General features: G+C 52.7%; 1 protein-coding gene across 4 annotated transcripts in view; it reads left to right on the plus strand.

Moving 5' to 3' along the window:
- The window catches only part of Kazn (kazrin, periplakin interacting protein), a 930,141-nt gene that overhangs the window by 872,456 nt on the left and 40,551 nt on the right, over nucleotides 1-17,134 (plus strand). For all 4 annotated transcript variants that reach the window (XM_026781851.1, XM_026781852.1, XM_013348430.2 and 1 more), the window contains 5 exons: nucleotides 3,686-3,822; nucleotides 6,306-6,476; nucleotides 9,825-10,014; nucleotides 13,216-13,346; nucleotides 16,870-16,920. In XM_026781851.1, coding sequence (XP_026637652.1) covers nucleotides 3,686-3,822; nucleotides 6,306-6,476; nucleotides 9,825-10,014; nucleotides 13,216-13,346; nucleotides 16,870-16,920 — 680 coding nt within the window. The remainder of the gene's footprint in view (nucleotides 1-3,685; nucleotides 3,823-6,305; nucleotides 6,477-9,824; nucleotides 10,015-13,215; nucleotides 13,347-16,869; nucleotides 16,921-17,134) is intronic.

Here is a 17,134-nt window from a genome sequence, read left to right on the forward strand (position 1 = left end):
GTTTAGCTCAGTGGTAGAGCACACATGAAGCCTGGGGTTCCATCCCAAAACAACTCAGCCAGGCTTCAGCCCCACCCAGAACCCAAGGGCCAGAAGACAGACCAGGACAGCATGTTGTCCCCAGTGTGCCATGGGACTGGTTTGGGTGGGTGACCTCAGAGGCTCTGAGCCAAGGGGACAGGAGGTTAGGTACTGGGGCTAGGGGGGGCTTCGACAATTCATGGCCAAGTCCTCAGTCTGTTGTATGTTGACATCACAAGGCAATGAAAGGTGACAAGAACCCACACAACACAGCCTTAGTGCCTGACACGTCCCGAGTGTCACAGCACAGTGATCATTAGATGTTTGGCTGTGGGGTGTTTTTATTTTGACTTGTGTGTGGTGTGTATGTGTACCTATGGGTGCGGGTGCCTGTGGAGGCCGGAAGGCTGTCCCCTGCCTTCTGCTGGGACTCGTCCTTTGTGGTGGCCGTTGTGCTCTCGGCTGCTGCACCGTCTCTCCAGCTCCAGGATCATGGCAGTAAAGCAAAGCCCAGGAGGCTGAGTGACTTGCCCCAGGTCTTCTGGAACTTCAGGTACCTCTGTGCACACACACCACACACACCCTCCCGGGCCCAGAATCTTCACATACCCTGGAGCTGGATCCTGCTCACACTGTGACCCTGCAAGGCCCCAAGGGCACGACATCAGCTGTCACCGTGGCCGTGGTTCAGTGGCCTGGTTGCTGGAATGAGACCTGCCCGGATGAAGCCAGTTAGTTTCTGGGAGTACGGTGTACTAGCCAGCTGCCACAACGGGAGATCCACCTGGAGAGAAAGAATAAGCAGCCTTGTAGCTAGGGAGGGAGGGAGGGCTGCATGTGTAGATCCATCCCTCTGGAACCATAAGCGAAAGTGAACCCTAAGTCACTCTCTTTTTGTTTTGTTTTGTTTGTTGTTTTTTGTTTTCTGAGACAGGATTTCTCTGTGTAGCCCCTGGCTGTCCTGGAACTCTCTTTGTAGACCAGACTGGCCTTGAACTCACAGAGATCCTCCTGCCTCTGCCTCTCCAGTGCTGGAATTGATGGCGCGCACCACCACTGCCCAACTTTGATAAAGCTTACGATGGGGCAAATCAGAATCCTAGGGGCTCAGTTTCTAACCAAAGGACAAAGGTGGCAATGATTGGGGGGACCAGCCAAGACCTCAGGGACACTCTCCCTGCTCCACGGTGCCTCTCCACTGTCACACTTGCCAACCTGAAATAAGCCAGACTGTAAACGCTTGTGCACCCCAGCTCTGCCCTCCCTGGCACTGTGGCCAGAATGACTTCTCTGGGATGGATAAGAGGACTCATCCACCCCCTTCTATAAAAATGGATCTGAAATGCCAGCCAATGGCAGGTGGGGAATTCCCTATGGCCCAGGCTTGCCTGGAGGGTGCTTGCTGACTAGGTGACTTTGTCGGATCTTGGAGTTTCTTTCCTTTGTCGTTTTATTTATTTATTTGTGGTGTGTGTGCAGGGAGTCAGAAGACAACTTGCAGGAGTCAGTTCTGTCCTACTATGTGTGCCCAGGATTCCACCTCAAGTCGTCAGACCTGGTGGCAAGCACCTGTATAAGCCATCTTGCCTTAGTTTCTTTCTTTTTTTTTTTAAAGATTTATTTATTATGTATACAACATTCTGCCTGCATGTATGCCCACACGCCGGAAGAGGGCGCCAGATCTCATTACAGATGGTTGTGAGCCACCATATGGTTGCTGGGAATTGAACTCAGGACCTCTGGAAGAGCAGCCGGTGCTCTTAACCACTGAGCCATCTCTCCAGCCCCCTTGTCTTGGTTTCTTAAAGTCTGGTTCCACCGTAATATGCTATACAATGTTGGAGACAGGACACAGAGCTGGCCCAGCTGTGTCCTCAGCTCCACCCTGCAAGCTTTCAGCTCGGTCGGTCTGGAAACCCAGCCCTGGTGACCTCAGCTGCCGTGCAGCCAAGCTGGCTGCAGAGAGGACAAGAGTCAGCAGGATTCAGCAGGAGGCTCAAAGTTGGAATTCCGAATGCCGACCAGCCCTGGAGTTCCCACTGCGTGGGGCTCCCCGTGGCTCTCTGTGTGAAGTGGCATGGCTCCAAATGCCCCACCTCTCACCTGTTCTACCCAGGGAGAGAGGCCAAAGGGCCGGAGGGCCAGAAGACATTAGCTTACATTGGCTGCCAGGAGCTAGGGTTCTTGGTTCCTGGGGTCTGCCCCTGGCCGTAATTCCTTCATGCACACAGACTGAGCCTGCAGGATTGTATGTGGAGAACAAGATGATGAGGTGCGCATAACCTGTTTGGTGTGATTTGAACAGCTTTGAGACTGAGTTCACCTATGTCCCAGTTCACCCACTTGAACTTCATGGGGCTGTGGTAGTCAACACAGTCAGAGTTAGAGCTCCAGACAGCCGGGCACTAGAACCGCCTCACCTCAGAGAAAGCTCCCACCCTTTGTAGCCACCCCACGTCCCTGTCTTCTCCATCAGCTGCTCTACTCTGTCTCCGTGTGTTTCCTCTTGGGGACATTTTGAGGCAGTGAACTCACAATGTGTAGCCGTCGGTGACCGGCTGCCCCTGGCTGCTGTCACGAAGCGTTTCTTGGTTAAATCATGCGTCACTGTGGCCATGGGTCTCTTTTTTGTCATTCGTCATCCCCGGCTGAACATTTAGACTTTGCTTATTATGACTAACACTTGCTTATATGCAGAGGTTTCTTAAATATTTATTTTTAATCATGTATATGTGTGGGTGGGTATGTTCACACAAGTGTAGGTTTCCATGATGGTCAGAAGAGGGCGCCAGAATCCCTGGAACTGGAGTTCCAGGCAGTTGTCAGGCAGCTGATGTAGGGGCTGGGAAATGAACCCTGGTCTTCTCCGAGAGCAGAACCACTGAGCCATCTCTCCAGACCCAAGAGTTGCCTTTTTATTCTTGAGTTGTAGGGATTTTTCTTTTATATTTTCATTGCATTTAATTTAGAGAGAGAGAGAGAGAGAATATACACATCACATATGCATTATGGGACAATTATGGCGGTCAGAGGACAGCTTAGGGGAGGCAGCTCTGTTCTTCCACCAGTGAGTTCTGGAGATTAAACCCAGGTCATCAGACCTGATTGTGGGCATGTTTCCCAGCTGAGCCATTTTGCTGGCTTGGGATTTATTTTTTCGATTCTAGATGTGTCTTATTGGATATGGGATTCGCAGGTATTTTCTCCCTCCTGTGGGCTGTCTTTTCCTCTTCTCCATGTCTCCCTGTGGGCACAGAGGTTTTCATTCGGCAGAGTCCAGCCCTATGTGACCTGTGATGTCTGGTGTCTTATCTTGCGTGTCATTAAATCCTTACATGTTAAAAGTCAAGTGGGGCTGGCAAGAGAGTCTTGGCCTGGGCTGAGCTGTTCTGTAGACTGGGGTGGGAGGTAACCCTGGGGCTCATTTCAGCCATAAGGTTGGGACCTCCCTTCGTATGAACCCCTGACACTAGCCATGCAGTCCCGCAGTGCTTCCGTTGTAGATATCAGAGAGATGAGAAGGGGGCCTGGCTCCCAATTGCTGTGGTGTGGGGGTCCAGGAGAGATACAGTAGCGAGTGAACCCCACCTTGTCACCTGACAGAAGGCACCCAGAGAAAACAGCTAGGGCACCTGAGCTAATTAATGCCCTCCACTGTCCACAGCCATGAAAGCCGACCGGAAGCGTTTAAAGGGCGAGAAGACCGACTTGGTGAGCCAGATGCAGCAGCTGTACGCCACCCTGGAGAGCCGCGAGGAGCAGCTGCGAGACTTCATCCGCAACTACGAGCAGCACCGCAAGGTCAGCGCCTCTCCGGTCCCCTGTCCTCTCCTGCTCGTCCCTGCCCTCCTCTCTGACATACACGATCCTCCTTTCTTCTCTGCCTTGAATCCCAGAGCGCCCTTGGAGGCTCTGCTGTGTGCTTCCAGTCTGGACACTCCAGGAAAGCCAGCCCAGCTCCTCCCGGCTAACTAAGATGGTTAAGGGTCTGGTGACTGATCAAGACCAATTATTTATTTTTGTGGTGTTCAGGATGAACTTACGCAGGTGCTCTACCACAGAACTGGCGCCTCAGCCCCTCACTGGGGGATTCTAGGCAGGCGCTCTTTACTTGGAGATACTTTGTAGAAACGAAAGCTGAAGCCTTAGCTTCATCTGGCAGGCGTGATTTTCATTTTATGCAGGAACCAAATGAACAGTGTTAATAGAACTCTCTGGCTCCCCAGTAACTGGGCTGCAGGCTCTCAGCCTCCATTGGCCCACTGGCTCTAGGACCCACAGACCCCAGTCAAGCAGGTAGACACAGCGGGGACTCAGAGCTGCTGACAAAGATAGACTTGGCCTGCCCAGAAAATTTTCAAAATTACAACATCCCAGAAAACTGTGCCAGAGACACACGCCCTGTCCCCAGGGTGCAGCTGGAAGTGTCCTTATAGCAGGTCTGGCAGCCATTGCAGAGCTAGGCACAGGGTGATCCTCTGCTGCCACCACCTCACCACCCCTTTGTCCCCGTAGCCTCTCATGACTGCCATGGCCTAGCCTGCAAGACCTTAATTGTCTTAGCCTTGCCCTGCCCTTGCATGTTTCAGCCACTAATAGCCCCTAGGCCCTGTCAAGTGTCAGATCCACAGGGAAGGAATTCCATGGGTCTTTTTCTTGCTTCCATGATCAGTGGGCTGAGGGCATTTCTCCTCTGAGCCTCAGTTTACCCCTCTGTGAAACAGGAATAAATCAATGATCTGCCTCGTGTGTGGGTGATCAAATACAGGCATGCATGCAAAGCCTACAGCACTGCCCTGGCCACCCTATGACTGTTGCCGCAGAGCCTGCTGGCCTCCCTGCCTGGGAACAGTGTTGTGGCGACATGGGTCCAATTCTTCAAAACACCTGAGACCCTTTTCACCTCTCCCAGGCCCTTCATCTGCTCACTGCCAGCAAAGCAATCAGGATGGAGATGAAAAGGATCCCAAGGGTCCTAGTGGGTCTCTCTCCTAACTAAAGATCACCAGCCAGCTCCCAGGGTTGTCACTTATCAAGCTCCCAGGGGTGGTCAGTTCTGCTCTGGATCATACAAGCACAACTTTGTCTGGCTGTGTCTGTTTCAGGTCTCTGGTGGACTGAATGTCAGGTATGAGGAAGGACTGGAGAGGGCACTAGGTGGTCTCCCTAAGCAGGTGATCTGGGAAGGCTTCTTGGAAGAGGAAGAGTGACAGGGACCTTAGAGAATGAGAAGCTTCTGGGCTGAGCTGCAGGTCACAGGGACATCTCAAAATGCAACCAGGGCAGATGGGAAAACTGAGGCCATGCTGACCTGTAGGATTCTCTCAAGAACTTCAACTTGTACACTGTGGAAGCCACATCCATGATGTGGTCCCACTTGGCTACCTGGTCTGGCCATCTTGGCTGACCTTTAAGTACAGAGTTATTATGTCAGACAGGATGGTTGCCACTGTCCTCTGCACCTGGCCATGGTGGGGTGGGGAGGCTGACACACTTTTCAGCTTTAGGTGTGGTGGTTTGGTAGGATGGGTTGGGTTCCCCTCAGGACTGCCCCCAAAACAAAACCACAGTTGCTCAGAGGTCAGGGTCAGTCACAAGTCTTTCTGGGGCCTGCCCCACACCTGACTGGCACCACCCTCTGGGATCCATGGTTTGTGCAGGAAGCAGAGAGAGCCCTATGTAGGTGACGGGAACTTCCTTCCTTGTGGCTGTGAGAAGGGCAGGCTACCGAGTCTCCCCTCAGCTGTGACCTTGTGCAGTGTTGGCAGGTGGCAGTCCAGATAGTGCCTTCTTCATTCTGCTCTGACATAGTTCATCAAGCGAGAACAACGGCCCCAGGAGCAGGGAACGTGGAGTTGGCAGAGTGATTGCCTGGCATGTGTGAGGCCCTGGGTATCCCTAGCACCACAGAAACTGGGCCAGCCCTTGGGAATTGGAGGCAGAAGAATCAGAAGTTCAAGCCTGGATTTCAATAGAAACCCTGACTCAACACAAAATGCCTCAAACCAAAAACAAACAAAAAACTCTTTCACCCCAACTTTCGTCCGATCACACTTGGTTTTCCCCATGTGAAGTTGTCCCGTCTTTGAAAAACGGTCCTATTTTACTCCGCCCCCAGTTTCTATAGAGACGCACATCACCCGGATTCCCTCATCAGGCAAGTGCTCTCTGAAGGAGTCCAGGATGCTCACCCCGTAGCCTCCCCATTTCCCTGCCCACCTCGATGAGCCCGCCACCCTGTGCCACCCTGCAACCCACCCCCCTCTCTCTCACCCCCACCACAGGAGAGTGAGGACGCCGTCAAAGCGCTGGCTAAGGAGAAGGACCTGCTGGAGCGAGAGAAGTGGGAGCTGCGACGGCAGGCCAAAGAGGCCACGGACCACGCCGCGGCTCTGCGCTCCCAGCTGGACCTCAAGGACAACCGCATGAAGGAACTGGAGGCCGAGCTAGCCATGGTGAGCTCACCGTCCACTGGAGTGGCCCAGGTCGTTACTAGAGCTTGGAGGTTGGCAACTGAGGAGCAACGATGGGCCTCCCAAAGCCCCTGGGGGAGGAGGCAATCACAAGGCTGAGGGAGAGCAGTGGGCTACATGATACTCACGATCTGGGGACGTCCTCAAGCGCAGGAGCATAGGGACCCTGGGAGGCCTCGCCTGACCACACTCCCCCAGTGGCTGCTAAGGAGTAGGGAGATGGGAGGGTCTATTTTGATTCAAAATAATCATAATTGTTTGAGGAAAATATCTGGAAATAAATACACAAAATATTAACATCCCTGAGTCTAGGATTACAAATGACAGCATCTACTTATCTGTGCATATGTAAATTTATATGCATGCATGCAACATATACCTATATGTGTATCGGCTCTTATTTATGTAGGATATCTAAAGGCTTTTGGTCCAAATGTATTTGTAGCAAAATCGTCTTTCTTAGGTCATCAGGGGAAAAAATAGATGGATTTGTTACTGTTTTTTTAATAACTGAAATCCATCGAAACAAGAAGACGTTTCAAAAAGGCACGTGGCATGTGTGTGGGGATCAGAGCGAGTTCAGGGGTCTGACAGAGGTAGACGCGTCCCAGACTTCAGCCCTGGCTGCCAGCGTGACCTGAGCCATCTCCTGTGTCATTTCAGTTGTTAGGACAGGGTCTTCATTTCATCCCGCCTTCCCCATGACATGGCCGGGTATAGCCAGAGCATGCAAAGTTGTATGGTGACTCCTTATTTTGTTCTAATTACATTTGCGTGCGTGCGTGCGTGCGTGTGTGTGTGTGACAGAGAGAGATCAGAGGACAGCTTGTTGGAGTTGGTTCTCTCTACCATGTGGGTCCTGAGATTGAACTCAGATCATCAAGCTTGACAGCAAGCATCCTTACCCAGTGTGAGCCATCTTAAATCTGCCTCCCACCCTCCTTGTGTGACTCTTTAGTAGTGGGCTATATTGCCCTGCAGGGTGCTGGAGCCAGCTACAGCAGTTACAGACCTCCGTGGGGATGCTTGACCTCTTTGGCCTCCATTCTACTTGGGGGTCCTTGCATATGCCCTCTAGGGCTTTAGGGAGGAGACGGCTACCGGCTGGCATCTGTAGAAGGTGATGGCAGGATAGTTTGCACAGCAAGAGTGAAGCTAACCTGAGCAGGGCAGCTGCCTTGTGCAATGCTGACCCCTAGTGGTGAGGGCCTTCCAGGCAGGAAGACTGCCTCCACTTCATGGCTTGTTGATACTTCCTGCAGCCCTGAGGGGACGGGAGGGAAAGACCCTGTGTGCCCAGATAGATGAAGCCCATCTTGGTGCTTTGAGTCCTGGCCTCAGTGTCTGATGGGTTCCCTGCTGTTCTCTATACTAGGAACTAGCCCCTCTGGCTTCTGCTCCCGACATACTAACACAGAGCCTGCTTTACTCCAGCCAGAAACTCGGCTCCTCCCTCCTCCCTCCAGACCCTCTGCTGCTGCAGGCTTTGAGCCTTCCTAGAGGCAGAGGGAAGTGCTTTACACAGACCCGCGATGGCCCCCTCTCCTCCAGGTATCCCTCTGACAGCCCATTTCCGTCATCCCTTAACTTCAGGCTAGACCTTTCTGCTCTGAGGTCAAGGCCGACTTGTGCAGCCCTCTCAGAGAACGCAAATTGCAGAGATCCTAAGCAACAGAGGGCAGCTCTGCCTGACAGAAGCATTGCTCAAGGTCACGCAGCAAGTTCCAGGGCAGCAGTGGTCAAGCCCATCTCTAGCTGGACTGTAGTCACAATGGGCACAGTCATCCCAACTCAGAAATCCTCAGGAACTCGATGTTCCGGGTTCGGGATGCTCAAGGGAAGATGGGAACCCAGAGAGGAGAAGTGAGGGGAAGGTCAGAGGTCAAGATGAACTCCCAGCGTTGAGTTGTAGGTAGTGGGAATGATTAGTCAGACATGCTGTGTTGATTGCTGGTGGGAGATGGTCTTCTCCGCCTGAGCAGGCACAGCCCGAGGGAACACTTGCCTGCCTCCTCTGAAGCTCACCTCTGCCCAGGAGATTTCCAGATTTCCTTCCTTTCTTTCTTTCTTTCTTTCTTTCTTTCTTTCTTTCTTTCTTTCTTTCTTTCTTTCTTTCTTTTGAAATCTTTATCAGAGGTTTCAAGTCCTGCGTGGACAGCATGAGAGACTCTCGGGTCTAGTGCCTAAGGGGTCTAGACACAGAAGCTCTAAGGGATCCCTCGCTTCTCAGGTAGTGATGTTCTACCCCACACTCCTCATTTAGCTTCCTCTGCCCCGCAGGAGCCCTAGAGACCTGCCTAAGCCATAGAAAATGGTTAACTAAGAGTATGCGTAATCCTGTGTCTAATGTGTACGTCCAGTCCCCCCAGCAACTTAAGATCCTGCATACTGGGTAGAGTGGGGAGCTAATATACGAGGTCTCTGAGGCAGGACAGAGAGAAGACCTGTGGCCTTCACTACCCCCAACCCCACACAGTGCCTGTCACGCCTGTGGTGGTCCCCCAATATGGGCCTTGTCTTGTGGAGCCCTTTATGCCAGCCTTGTCTTCCACCATCTCAGCTCTTCTCACTAATCCTTCTGTGTGTTCCCCATGGCAGCCCACCCTCCCGCCAGCGGGAGCTAGATGACTGTAATGAGGTGGTCCTGTGTATGGTGGGGTGTTGGGTCCTTCCCAGGCAGTCTCAGGACTGGCTTCTCTGCCCCATGACCTTCCCTTCTCACAGACTCAATCTCAGACCTGCCTTTTACAAGGCTTACCAAGAACACGCCCTACGCCGTGTTCTTAGGCCATCAGAATCCCGGCTGGGGTCGGGGTGGCTCTGTTGATAAAATGCTTGCACCTCAAGCGTGAGGACCTGAGTTCAGTTCTTCAGATCACGTGGTAAAAGGTGGAGGCAGGATCCCTGGGCCTTGCTAGCAGCCACACTTAATCTAATCAGCCAGCTCCAGCGAGAGGCCATGTTTCCAAAAGCAGGGTGGGTGGCTGCTGTGGACACCTAACATTGACCTGCGGCCTCCACACACGTGCATGCGTGTACAGGGGCACACACATGCACAACATGCACCCACAAAGAATCCTTGCTTGTCCCTGGAGACCCCAGAAGTGATGAGTATGTACTTGCTTCCTTCTTCCCGACACGGGGTTCTCACTTTGCCCTTAATAACAGCCGAAGGTGAGACCCCGGCGAGGTAGGGGAGACCTGTATTACAGGCACATGGCCTGCACCACACTGCCAGTGGCTCGCTGGTATGATAGGTTCCCCGGGCAACCGCATGAGAGGTCGCCTCTGGTTACGTGTTCTTCTTCCTGTCTCCCGCTCTTGCTCCAGGCCAAGCAGTCCTTAGCCACACTGACCAAGGATGTTCCGAAGCGGCATTCACTCGCCATGCCTGGCGAGACGGTGCTCAATGGCAACCAGGAATGGGTGGTTCAGGCTGACCTCCCGCTGACTGCTGCCATCCGTCAGAGCCAGCAGACGCTCTACCACTCCCACCCTCCCCACCCTGCAGACCGGCAAGGTGAGTCCTGCCCGGCCTGGTCCTAGGCCCAGTGGGAACGGTGGCTTCCTCGTTCACGCTTTATCGGCCCCCAGGACAGACGATGCCTCGCGCTCGTAACCGGACCCACTAAGAGATAGGGCTTCGGGCAGAGCTGAGTCCAGAGGCTCAACTGGGCCTGAGGAGAGCTAATTACCCTGATCGGCCAGCTTGGGTTACATGGCCACCCCAGAATAAATGACAATGTCTGGGAGGGCCAGTGCTCTGATTAATCAGCCTGAGTCACCCCCTCCTCCCCAGCATCCTTTGGCAGGGAGGGTACCAAGCTCCTTGAATGACAGCTGTAGTAGTCCATAGGTTCACACTGCTGAGATCATAGCCTGGCTCTGCTACTCACAGAGGTCGTGACCTCTGACCCCAGCACAAGGGTCGTCTGTTCCTAAGGTATAAGAGATGCTGGATTCTTTCTTAATGCTCAGTGTGTGCTACATGTCTGTTTGCTGAGCCCTCCCTCCCAGGGTTGCCAGAAAGGTAAAGTGTACAGAATTCCCAAGTCAGGGCCTTGGTAAATATTAGCTGTCCCTTCCTGTCAGCGCTGACAGGGGATACACAGGTTTTCAGACTCCTTTCTGTAAACAGAACTTGAACCTGCCTCCTCTGAGCCAAGACAGCAGCTGTGTTCTGCTGACCAAAGCAGGGATTCCCCCACTGCCAGGGCTGTGCGGGGAGATACAGCAGGCCTTTGAAGCCAGGTCAGAACTAAAGACCTTAGCAAACATAAGTCCAGCTCAGCCTCCAGTCAGCCAGGGATGCTGAACCCCAGGGGTAGCTAACTACCTGCTCAGTCCCAAGATGGCTCCCCAGCCTTTGGTCCGCCTTGGTGGCAGGAGGCAGAGGTGCTGCTGAAGGTGGGGTGAAGGTAGGGTAGGCAGAACCTGCGACAGTTTAGAAATTAACGGATCACTCTTCCTGCAGTTACAAGGGCCTTGCCTGGGTGGGGCTGACGTTGAGTTGTGGTTAACCAAACCAGGCCACGGGCTCTGCCCTCTGGACTCTTCTTCCTTTGCTGTCCTTGCCGTTCCTGCAGCCAGCCCGGATCTTTTTAGTAAGCATGTCTCCTCAGAGATGCTTCCAGGCCCTTTCCCTGGCTGTGTCCCAGGCTCGTCCATTTTTCTATAACTCGGTATTTACCTGCAGGGGTCACCCACCTCCACGCCAGGCCATCGCTGGGAAGGCCTTTGGCACGTGCCTCTTTTCCCTCCCTACAACACACACCACAGCAGGCGCATATCCTACCCCACTGCTCTGCAGAAGGGCCGTCACCAGCACCGTTTTAGTTTGCTTTATGTTGCTGTGGCGAGCTCCATGACAGAAGCCGCTTGGAGAGGAAAGGGTTATTCCATCTGACAGCGCAAAACCTCATGAAGGGAAGTCAGGGCAAGAACTCAAGGCAAAAAGCTGGAGGCAGAAACTGAAGCAGAGACCATGGAGGAACTCTGCTTCCTGGCTCGTTTCTCCTGGCTCGCTTAACTTGCTTTCCTATACTACCCAGCCCAGAGGTGGCACCACCCACAGGGAGTTGGGCCCTTCCACGTCAATCATCAATCAAGAAAATGCCCACTCCACACACGTACGTACACACACACACACACACACACACACACACACACACACACACACACGCCTACCAGCCAATAAGGAGGCAGTTTCTCAATTGAGGGTCCCTCTTCCCAGATGACTCTTGCTTATGTCGAGTCGGCACAAAAAACCAACCAGCACAGGCACTTCCATGGCTCAGATAATCAGATTGGCTCAAGAGGGTGAGGAGCATGCCCTGGACCATACAGCCTATAAAGGAATTCGCTCAGATTAGAACTGATTGAGAGCCATCAGCCAGCGGCTTCCCCATTGGGCCACATGGTCATTGGTGGCAAGGACAGTTTGTCAGGAGTGCTTGCCTGGAGTGGATGCCCAGGTAACAACGGTCCCTCTGTGCGGCACCATCATATGGGAGAGATCTATAGCAGGGTCCAGCGGGCTTCTGAGCTATGGCTTCTGGGAGAGACCTTTTATCTACCACTTTAACTGTTTTCAAAGAGCCAACCCTGAAAGTCCAGGAAGTGAATGTGTCCTAGGACCCACGGTGCACTCGGTGCCAGACAGACAATGCGGGTGTAAATAACGTCCCGCTATAAGATCTGCAAAGGGGACTGGGAGGGTGGCTCAGCTGGGAAAGTTCCGGATGTAGAAGCATGGGGACTTGTGTTCAGACCTCAGAAGAAGCTGGGCATGACAGGGTACGCCTGTGATCACGGCCCTAAGGAAATGAAGACTGGGGTCCTGGGGTTCACTGGCCAGCCAGTCTAGCTGATTTGGTGAGCTGCAGGGTCAGTGAAAGACCCTGTCTCCAAAAGCAAGGTAGACAGGGCTGGGCAGGTGGCTCATAGTTAAGATCAATGGCTGTTCTTGCAGAGAACCTGGGTTCAGTTCCCAGCACCCACGTGGAGGCTCGCAACCTATGACTCCAGTTCCAGGGGATTTGCTGCCCTCTTTTGGCCTCCACGGGCACTGCAGACATGGCGTACATACACACACACATACACATAAATAAAAGCGAGTTTTAAAGAGGTTGATAGAGAAAGACACCTGTCAACCTTTGGCCTCCGCGTGCATGCAAGCACAAGTGTCACAGGGAGTGAGTGACTGAGCCCTGGCTGCTGAGGTGCCCAGGGTTTATGCATGCCAGGCTTCATAGACCAGAAGGGACGTACTTTATACCCTGACCGTGGCCAAAAGCCACTGGCTCTGACTTCAGTGTGAGGAGTAGAGGTAAGGAGGCCACCCTGGTCTTCAAGGGAACAGATGGCAGTTGCCATGGGCTAGGAGAGTAGATGGACTTGGCTGTGTTTCATGGACACTGGGGAAAGAAAGGAGCTGGTCATAGCTTGGGGTGGGGGTTCTTGTCCGGGACTCTGCTATTGAGCTGTAGTTAGGGTTGCATAGTGTCTCAGTCCATTCGGGTGAGATTTTATAGACCCTTGGGCCAAGATGGATCAAATGGAAGGGGGAGGGTCACCCCAAGAGCAAGCAGGGCTGTGGTGCAGAAGGGAAGGGCTGGCCACCGCACCCTCTTCCCTCTGGCTGGGCGTCATTGTCCCTATAATAGGTGCATCGGGTTGTCCCTCCCGTGTCTCTCACTCACCTGCCGTCCCTGTTTTCCAGCGGTCAGGGTGAGCCCCTGCCACTCACGGCAGCCCTCTGTCATCTCCGATGCCTCTGCTGCTGAAGGGGACCGGTCATCAACACCGAGCGACATCAACTCCCCACGACACCGGACGCACTCCCTCTGCAACGTAAGGCCAGCAGCAGCAGGGCCTGGGCACTGGGGCCCTGCCCAGACATGGCGGGGCCGTGGGGTGGGATAAAGATGTGCCCCCTCTTTCCTCTCGTCCACCCAGGGAACGCTGTGGCGAAGGCATTTCCCGTTCTGTTCTTTCCTTATGCGAGAAGCAGTGGATGTGGGGAGAGAAAGAAATGAGGCCTGTTTCTTCCTGTGTCCGGGAGGGCAAGGAGGGTCTGCGCAGCCTGGAACCCCGCCAGGTGCACCCCATCTTGGGCCCTGCCTGGGACCTTGGGCCTGGCTACAGGACCACCTGTCCCCTGTCGCACCGGCTCTCATCTTTCACCCCGAATGAAACAGATTACTGTGTTTTAGTTTTGAGACTCCAGTGGCTTGGGACACATTTGGCCTCTGCAGAGAGGCCCTGTGAATTTGTCTTACTTTTTTAGTCAAAAAAAGGTGTTTGTTTTTTTTTTTTAATTATGTACTGACCCCAGCAGCTAAAAGACATGAGTCCTCCAGGTAGGCTCTATCTAGTCTGCTTTTCATTTACTAAGAACAAAATGACTGAGGCTGGGAAGCTCATGAAGGAAATGGTTCCTGTTATGCTCAGCTCTTAAAGGCTCCATTACTTCCCACATCCTCACACTGGGGACCAGGCTTTCAATCCAACAAACCTTTGGAAGATGCTCTGAAGCCATAGCCCCGCCACTGTAGGCCCCCAGGCTGGTGGTCCCAGCATCAGTGGACTGCTGAAAACCATGTCAGCCTCCAAGAGGAATGGAAAGTCAGAGGTGGGAGCCGCTTCAGGTTTCTGTCCCATCAACATAGTGGATAACCCAGAGGGCTTCCCTGCCATGTCCTGGTGACAGGGGTGCCACGCTGAAGTGTCTTCAGATGCAGAAGAAGGATTTTTCTTTCTTCTCCGTTTATTTTTATTTTACGTGCATGAGTGTTCTGCCTGCATGTGTATGTCGGTGCACCGTGTGTGTGCATGGTGTGTGTGGAGGCCAGAAGAAGACATCAGATTCCCCTGCAACTGGAGTTACAGGGGGTTGTGAGCCACCATGCGGGTGCCAGGAACTGAACACAGGTCATCTGTGGGCGTAGCAAGTGCTTTTAACTCCTGAACCATCTCCCCAGCCTAGGGAGGCATTTTTAGCAACTCAAGGTAGCATTGCTTTATTAACCAGCAGAACTTGCCAACAGTGTGAGCATTTTTCAGGACACGCAGGAGAGGGACATGCTATGAGAACCCATAATAAGCAAGTACGTAAGGTTATGAATAACAGCAACTTTCCTGGGTACTGGCAAGAGGGGACCCCATCCGCAGTAAGCATGAAAAGGGCTTATTATTAAAGTAGCTATGATCCTAAGAGCTGGAGAGATGGCTCGGGTGTTGAAGCATTTGCTGTGCAAACATGAAGAGATGAGTGTCCACATAATCCACATAAAAAGGCCAGGGGCGGGGTTGTGCACTTGTGATCCCAGCACGGAGGAGGTTGAGACAGGAAGATCCCCGGGCCTCCCTGGCCAGCCAGCCTTGTTTTATCAGCAAGCTCAGGCCAGTGAAAGGTCCTGTCTGAGGATACAGCGAACGGCATGGCTCCTGAGGGGATGACCTGAGGTTAGCCTCTGGACTGCACACATACTCACACGTACACTCGCGTGCATACACACATACACAAAATCGCTAAGACTAAACTTGAAAGAGGCATCACAGCCTGCCTGGGTGTGATTACTGGCACAGAAGCTGTACATTGCCCGTGGCAGGGCTAGGGTCCCTTCTTTTCCAGGGGCTGTGACAAAGAGTGTGACTTCTGTCCACATTCTTAGGGATGAGGCTGACAGACCAAAGACAGCAAGGAGAACCACTCCAAAGTCTCTCTCATCCATTTGTCAATAGAAAGGACCACAGTGGACATGGCCCTGCCCGAACCATGCAGGTGGAGAGTCTCAGTCCTAGGCAGACACCCTTTGACAGGTGTGCTCACCCCCAAACAGGAGCATTTTTCTAAGGGCCACGCTGACCTTCTGGTGACCTCGGGGATAGACGCGCTGCTGACAGATCTACCCAGAGGAGGACTCCCAGCTCCCAGACACAGGCATTTGACACAGGCCAACCTCTTGCTAGCCTCAGCACTTACTGCTGCCTGAGGCAACATAGCTAGAGGGGGAGGGGATGGTATTTCCCAGAGGAACTGTCTCAACTCCCTATAGGATGTGTTTTGTTTGAAAACCTTGAGTCTGTACCATAGACTGAACTGCCATGAGTCCTTTCTCTCCAGACTCCCTTTATTCCACATCTCAATAGGTGCACACATAGGTAAGCTAAAAGGCCAAAAAATGATTCCAGGTAACCCTCTGTCCTCTGTCCTCAGGGATCTCACCTGGTACCAACAAGATCAACACAGACCAACAAGACTAGATTAAAGATTACCTCACATTCTGACCACGAATTAGAGCAAAAGTGAAGCCTCAGTATGGGGAAATTGTACATTCAGATACTGGTCTACATCTGTTTCTTCATGAGCCATTCTATGCTTGCAATTCCAGAAACAACCAGCAGGAGTCTCCCCAGTAATGCCTTTTGTAATCTCAATGTATTTTCTGCTCCTTGGTAGAGCAGATGTGATTCACAGATGTAGTAAAAACTTTTGCACCTTCATGGGCTATATTAAGGGTCCCTTTCCTACCCATTTGGAACACATTTGGCAACCCATGGAAATGTCCCCCCCCTACTGAGACATAGTTGGCAACCCATAGAAATCTACCTACCCACAGGCTCCCTGATGAATTTGAGAAGAGTCCAGACCTGTGTGAGCAGGTTTCCAGGCAGCCAGGACCCAGTGTGTACTTGCTGTGGAACCCTGCCTAGAAAAAACACAGAGCCAGGAGAAATGAGACACCCCAAATCTGAGTCCCAACTCTGCTTGTTATTAGCCTTGTAAGAGATTGCAGGCGGACCCCTGCTTATGCCTAAACTCACAGCCACAGACTGCGGGAGTTGCTGTGTTGGTTTCAGGGTGTTTTAAGTGACCATGTGGTCTCCTGAGTCAATTGTTTAATTTGCTGTTATACTCCCTCCCCCCCTTTCAGGGAACAGAACCCGGGGCTTACTAGGGGAGCGTCTATCACTGATCTCAACCCTCTCCCCCTTAGGATGCTTTATCCACTAAAACTGATGTCTTTATTTTTTAAAACAAAAAAACCAAATGAAACCAACCTCCCATTTGAACATATGGACCACAGGCAGGAACTTAAACTTTAAAGGATTAAGGGTTAAGAGGTCAGAGCAGGCAGGAGAGTTTCTCAGGGTTCCTGATCTGATGTCTGATGAGCCCCAGGCCCCATCAGTCAGCTGTGTGGAAATGCCGGAGAGTATGGATCTCCATCCTTTGTAGGGGCAGGGCAGCCCTGGAGGAGTTGGTGGCTCCCTTCCAGGGAAGACCCCCTCCCGCCCCCATGCTCACGGGCCACCCGTGCTCTCGTGTGTCACGAGTCTGCTGCTTCATCTTCTTCTCTTTCGGCTACAGGGCGACAGTCCCGGCCCGGTTCAGAAGAGCCTGCACAGTCCTATTGTACAGGTGGGTATGGCTTCCCTGGCTGCCCGCATCCTCCCGCCACCCCAGCCTGACCCTCTTCCGTAGACAGGTTTTCCTTTGGGCCGCCGGCTCACAAACAATGACATGGAGATTTATTGTTAATTATGAAAGCTCGGCCTTAGCCTAGCTTGTTCCTAACTAGTTTTTATAACTCAAATTAGCCCATTTTTTTTTAGATCTGCATTCTTTTGTGTGG

The sequence above is a fragment of the Microtus ochrogaster genome, chromosome 10, assembly GCF_000317375.1.
Source record: "Microtus ochrogaster isolate Prairie Vole_2 chromosome 10, MicOch1.0, whole genome shotgun sequence".
In the NCBI taxonomy this organism is placed as follows: Eukaryota; Metazoa; Chordata; class Mammalia; order Rodentia; family Cricetidae; genus Microtus; species Microtus ochrogaster.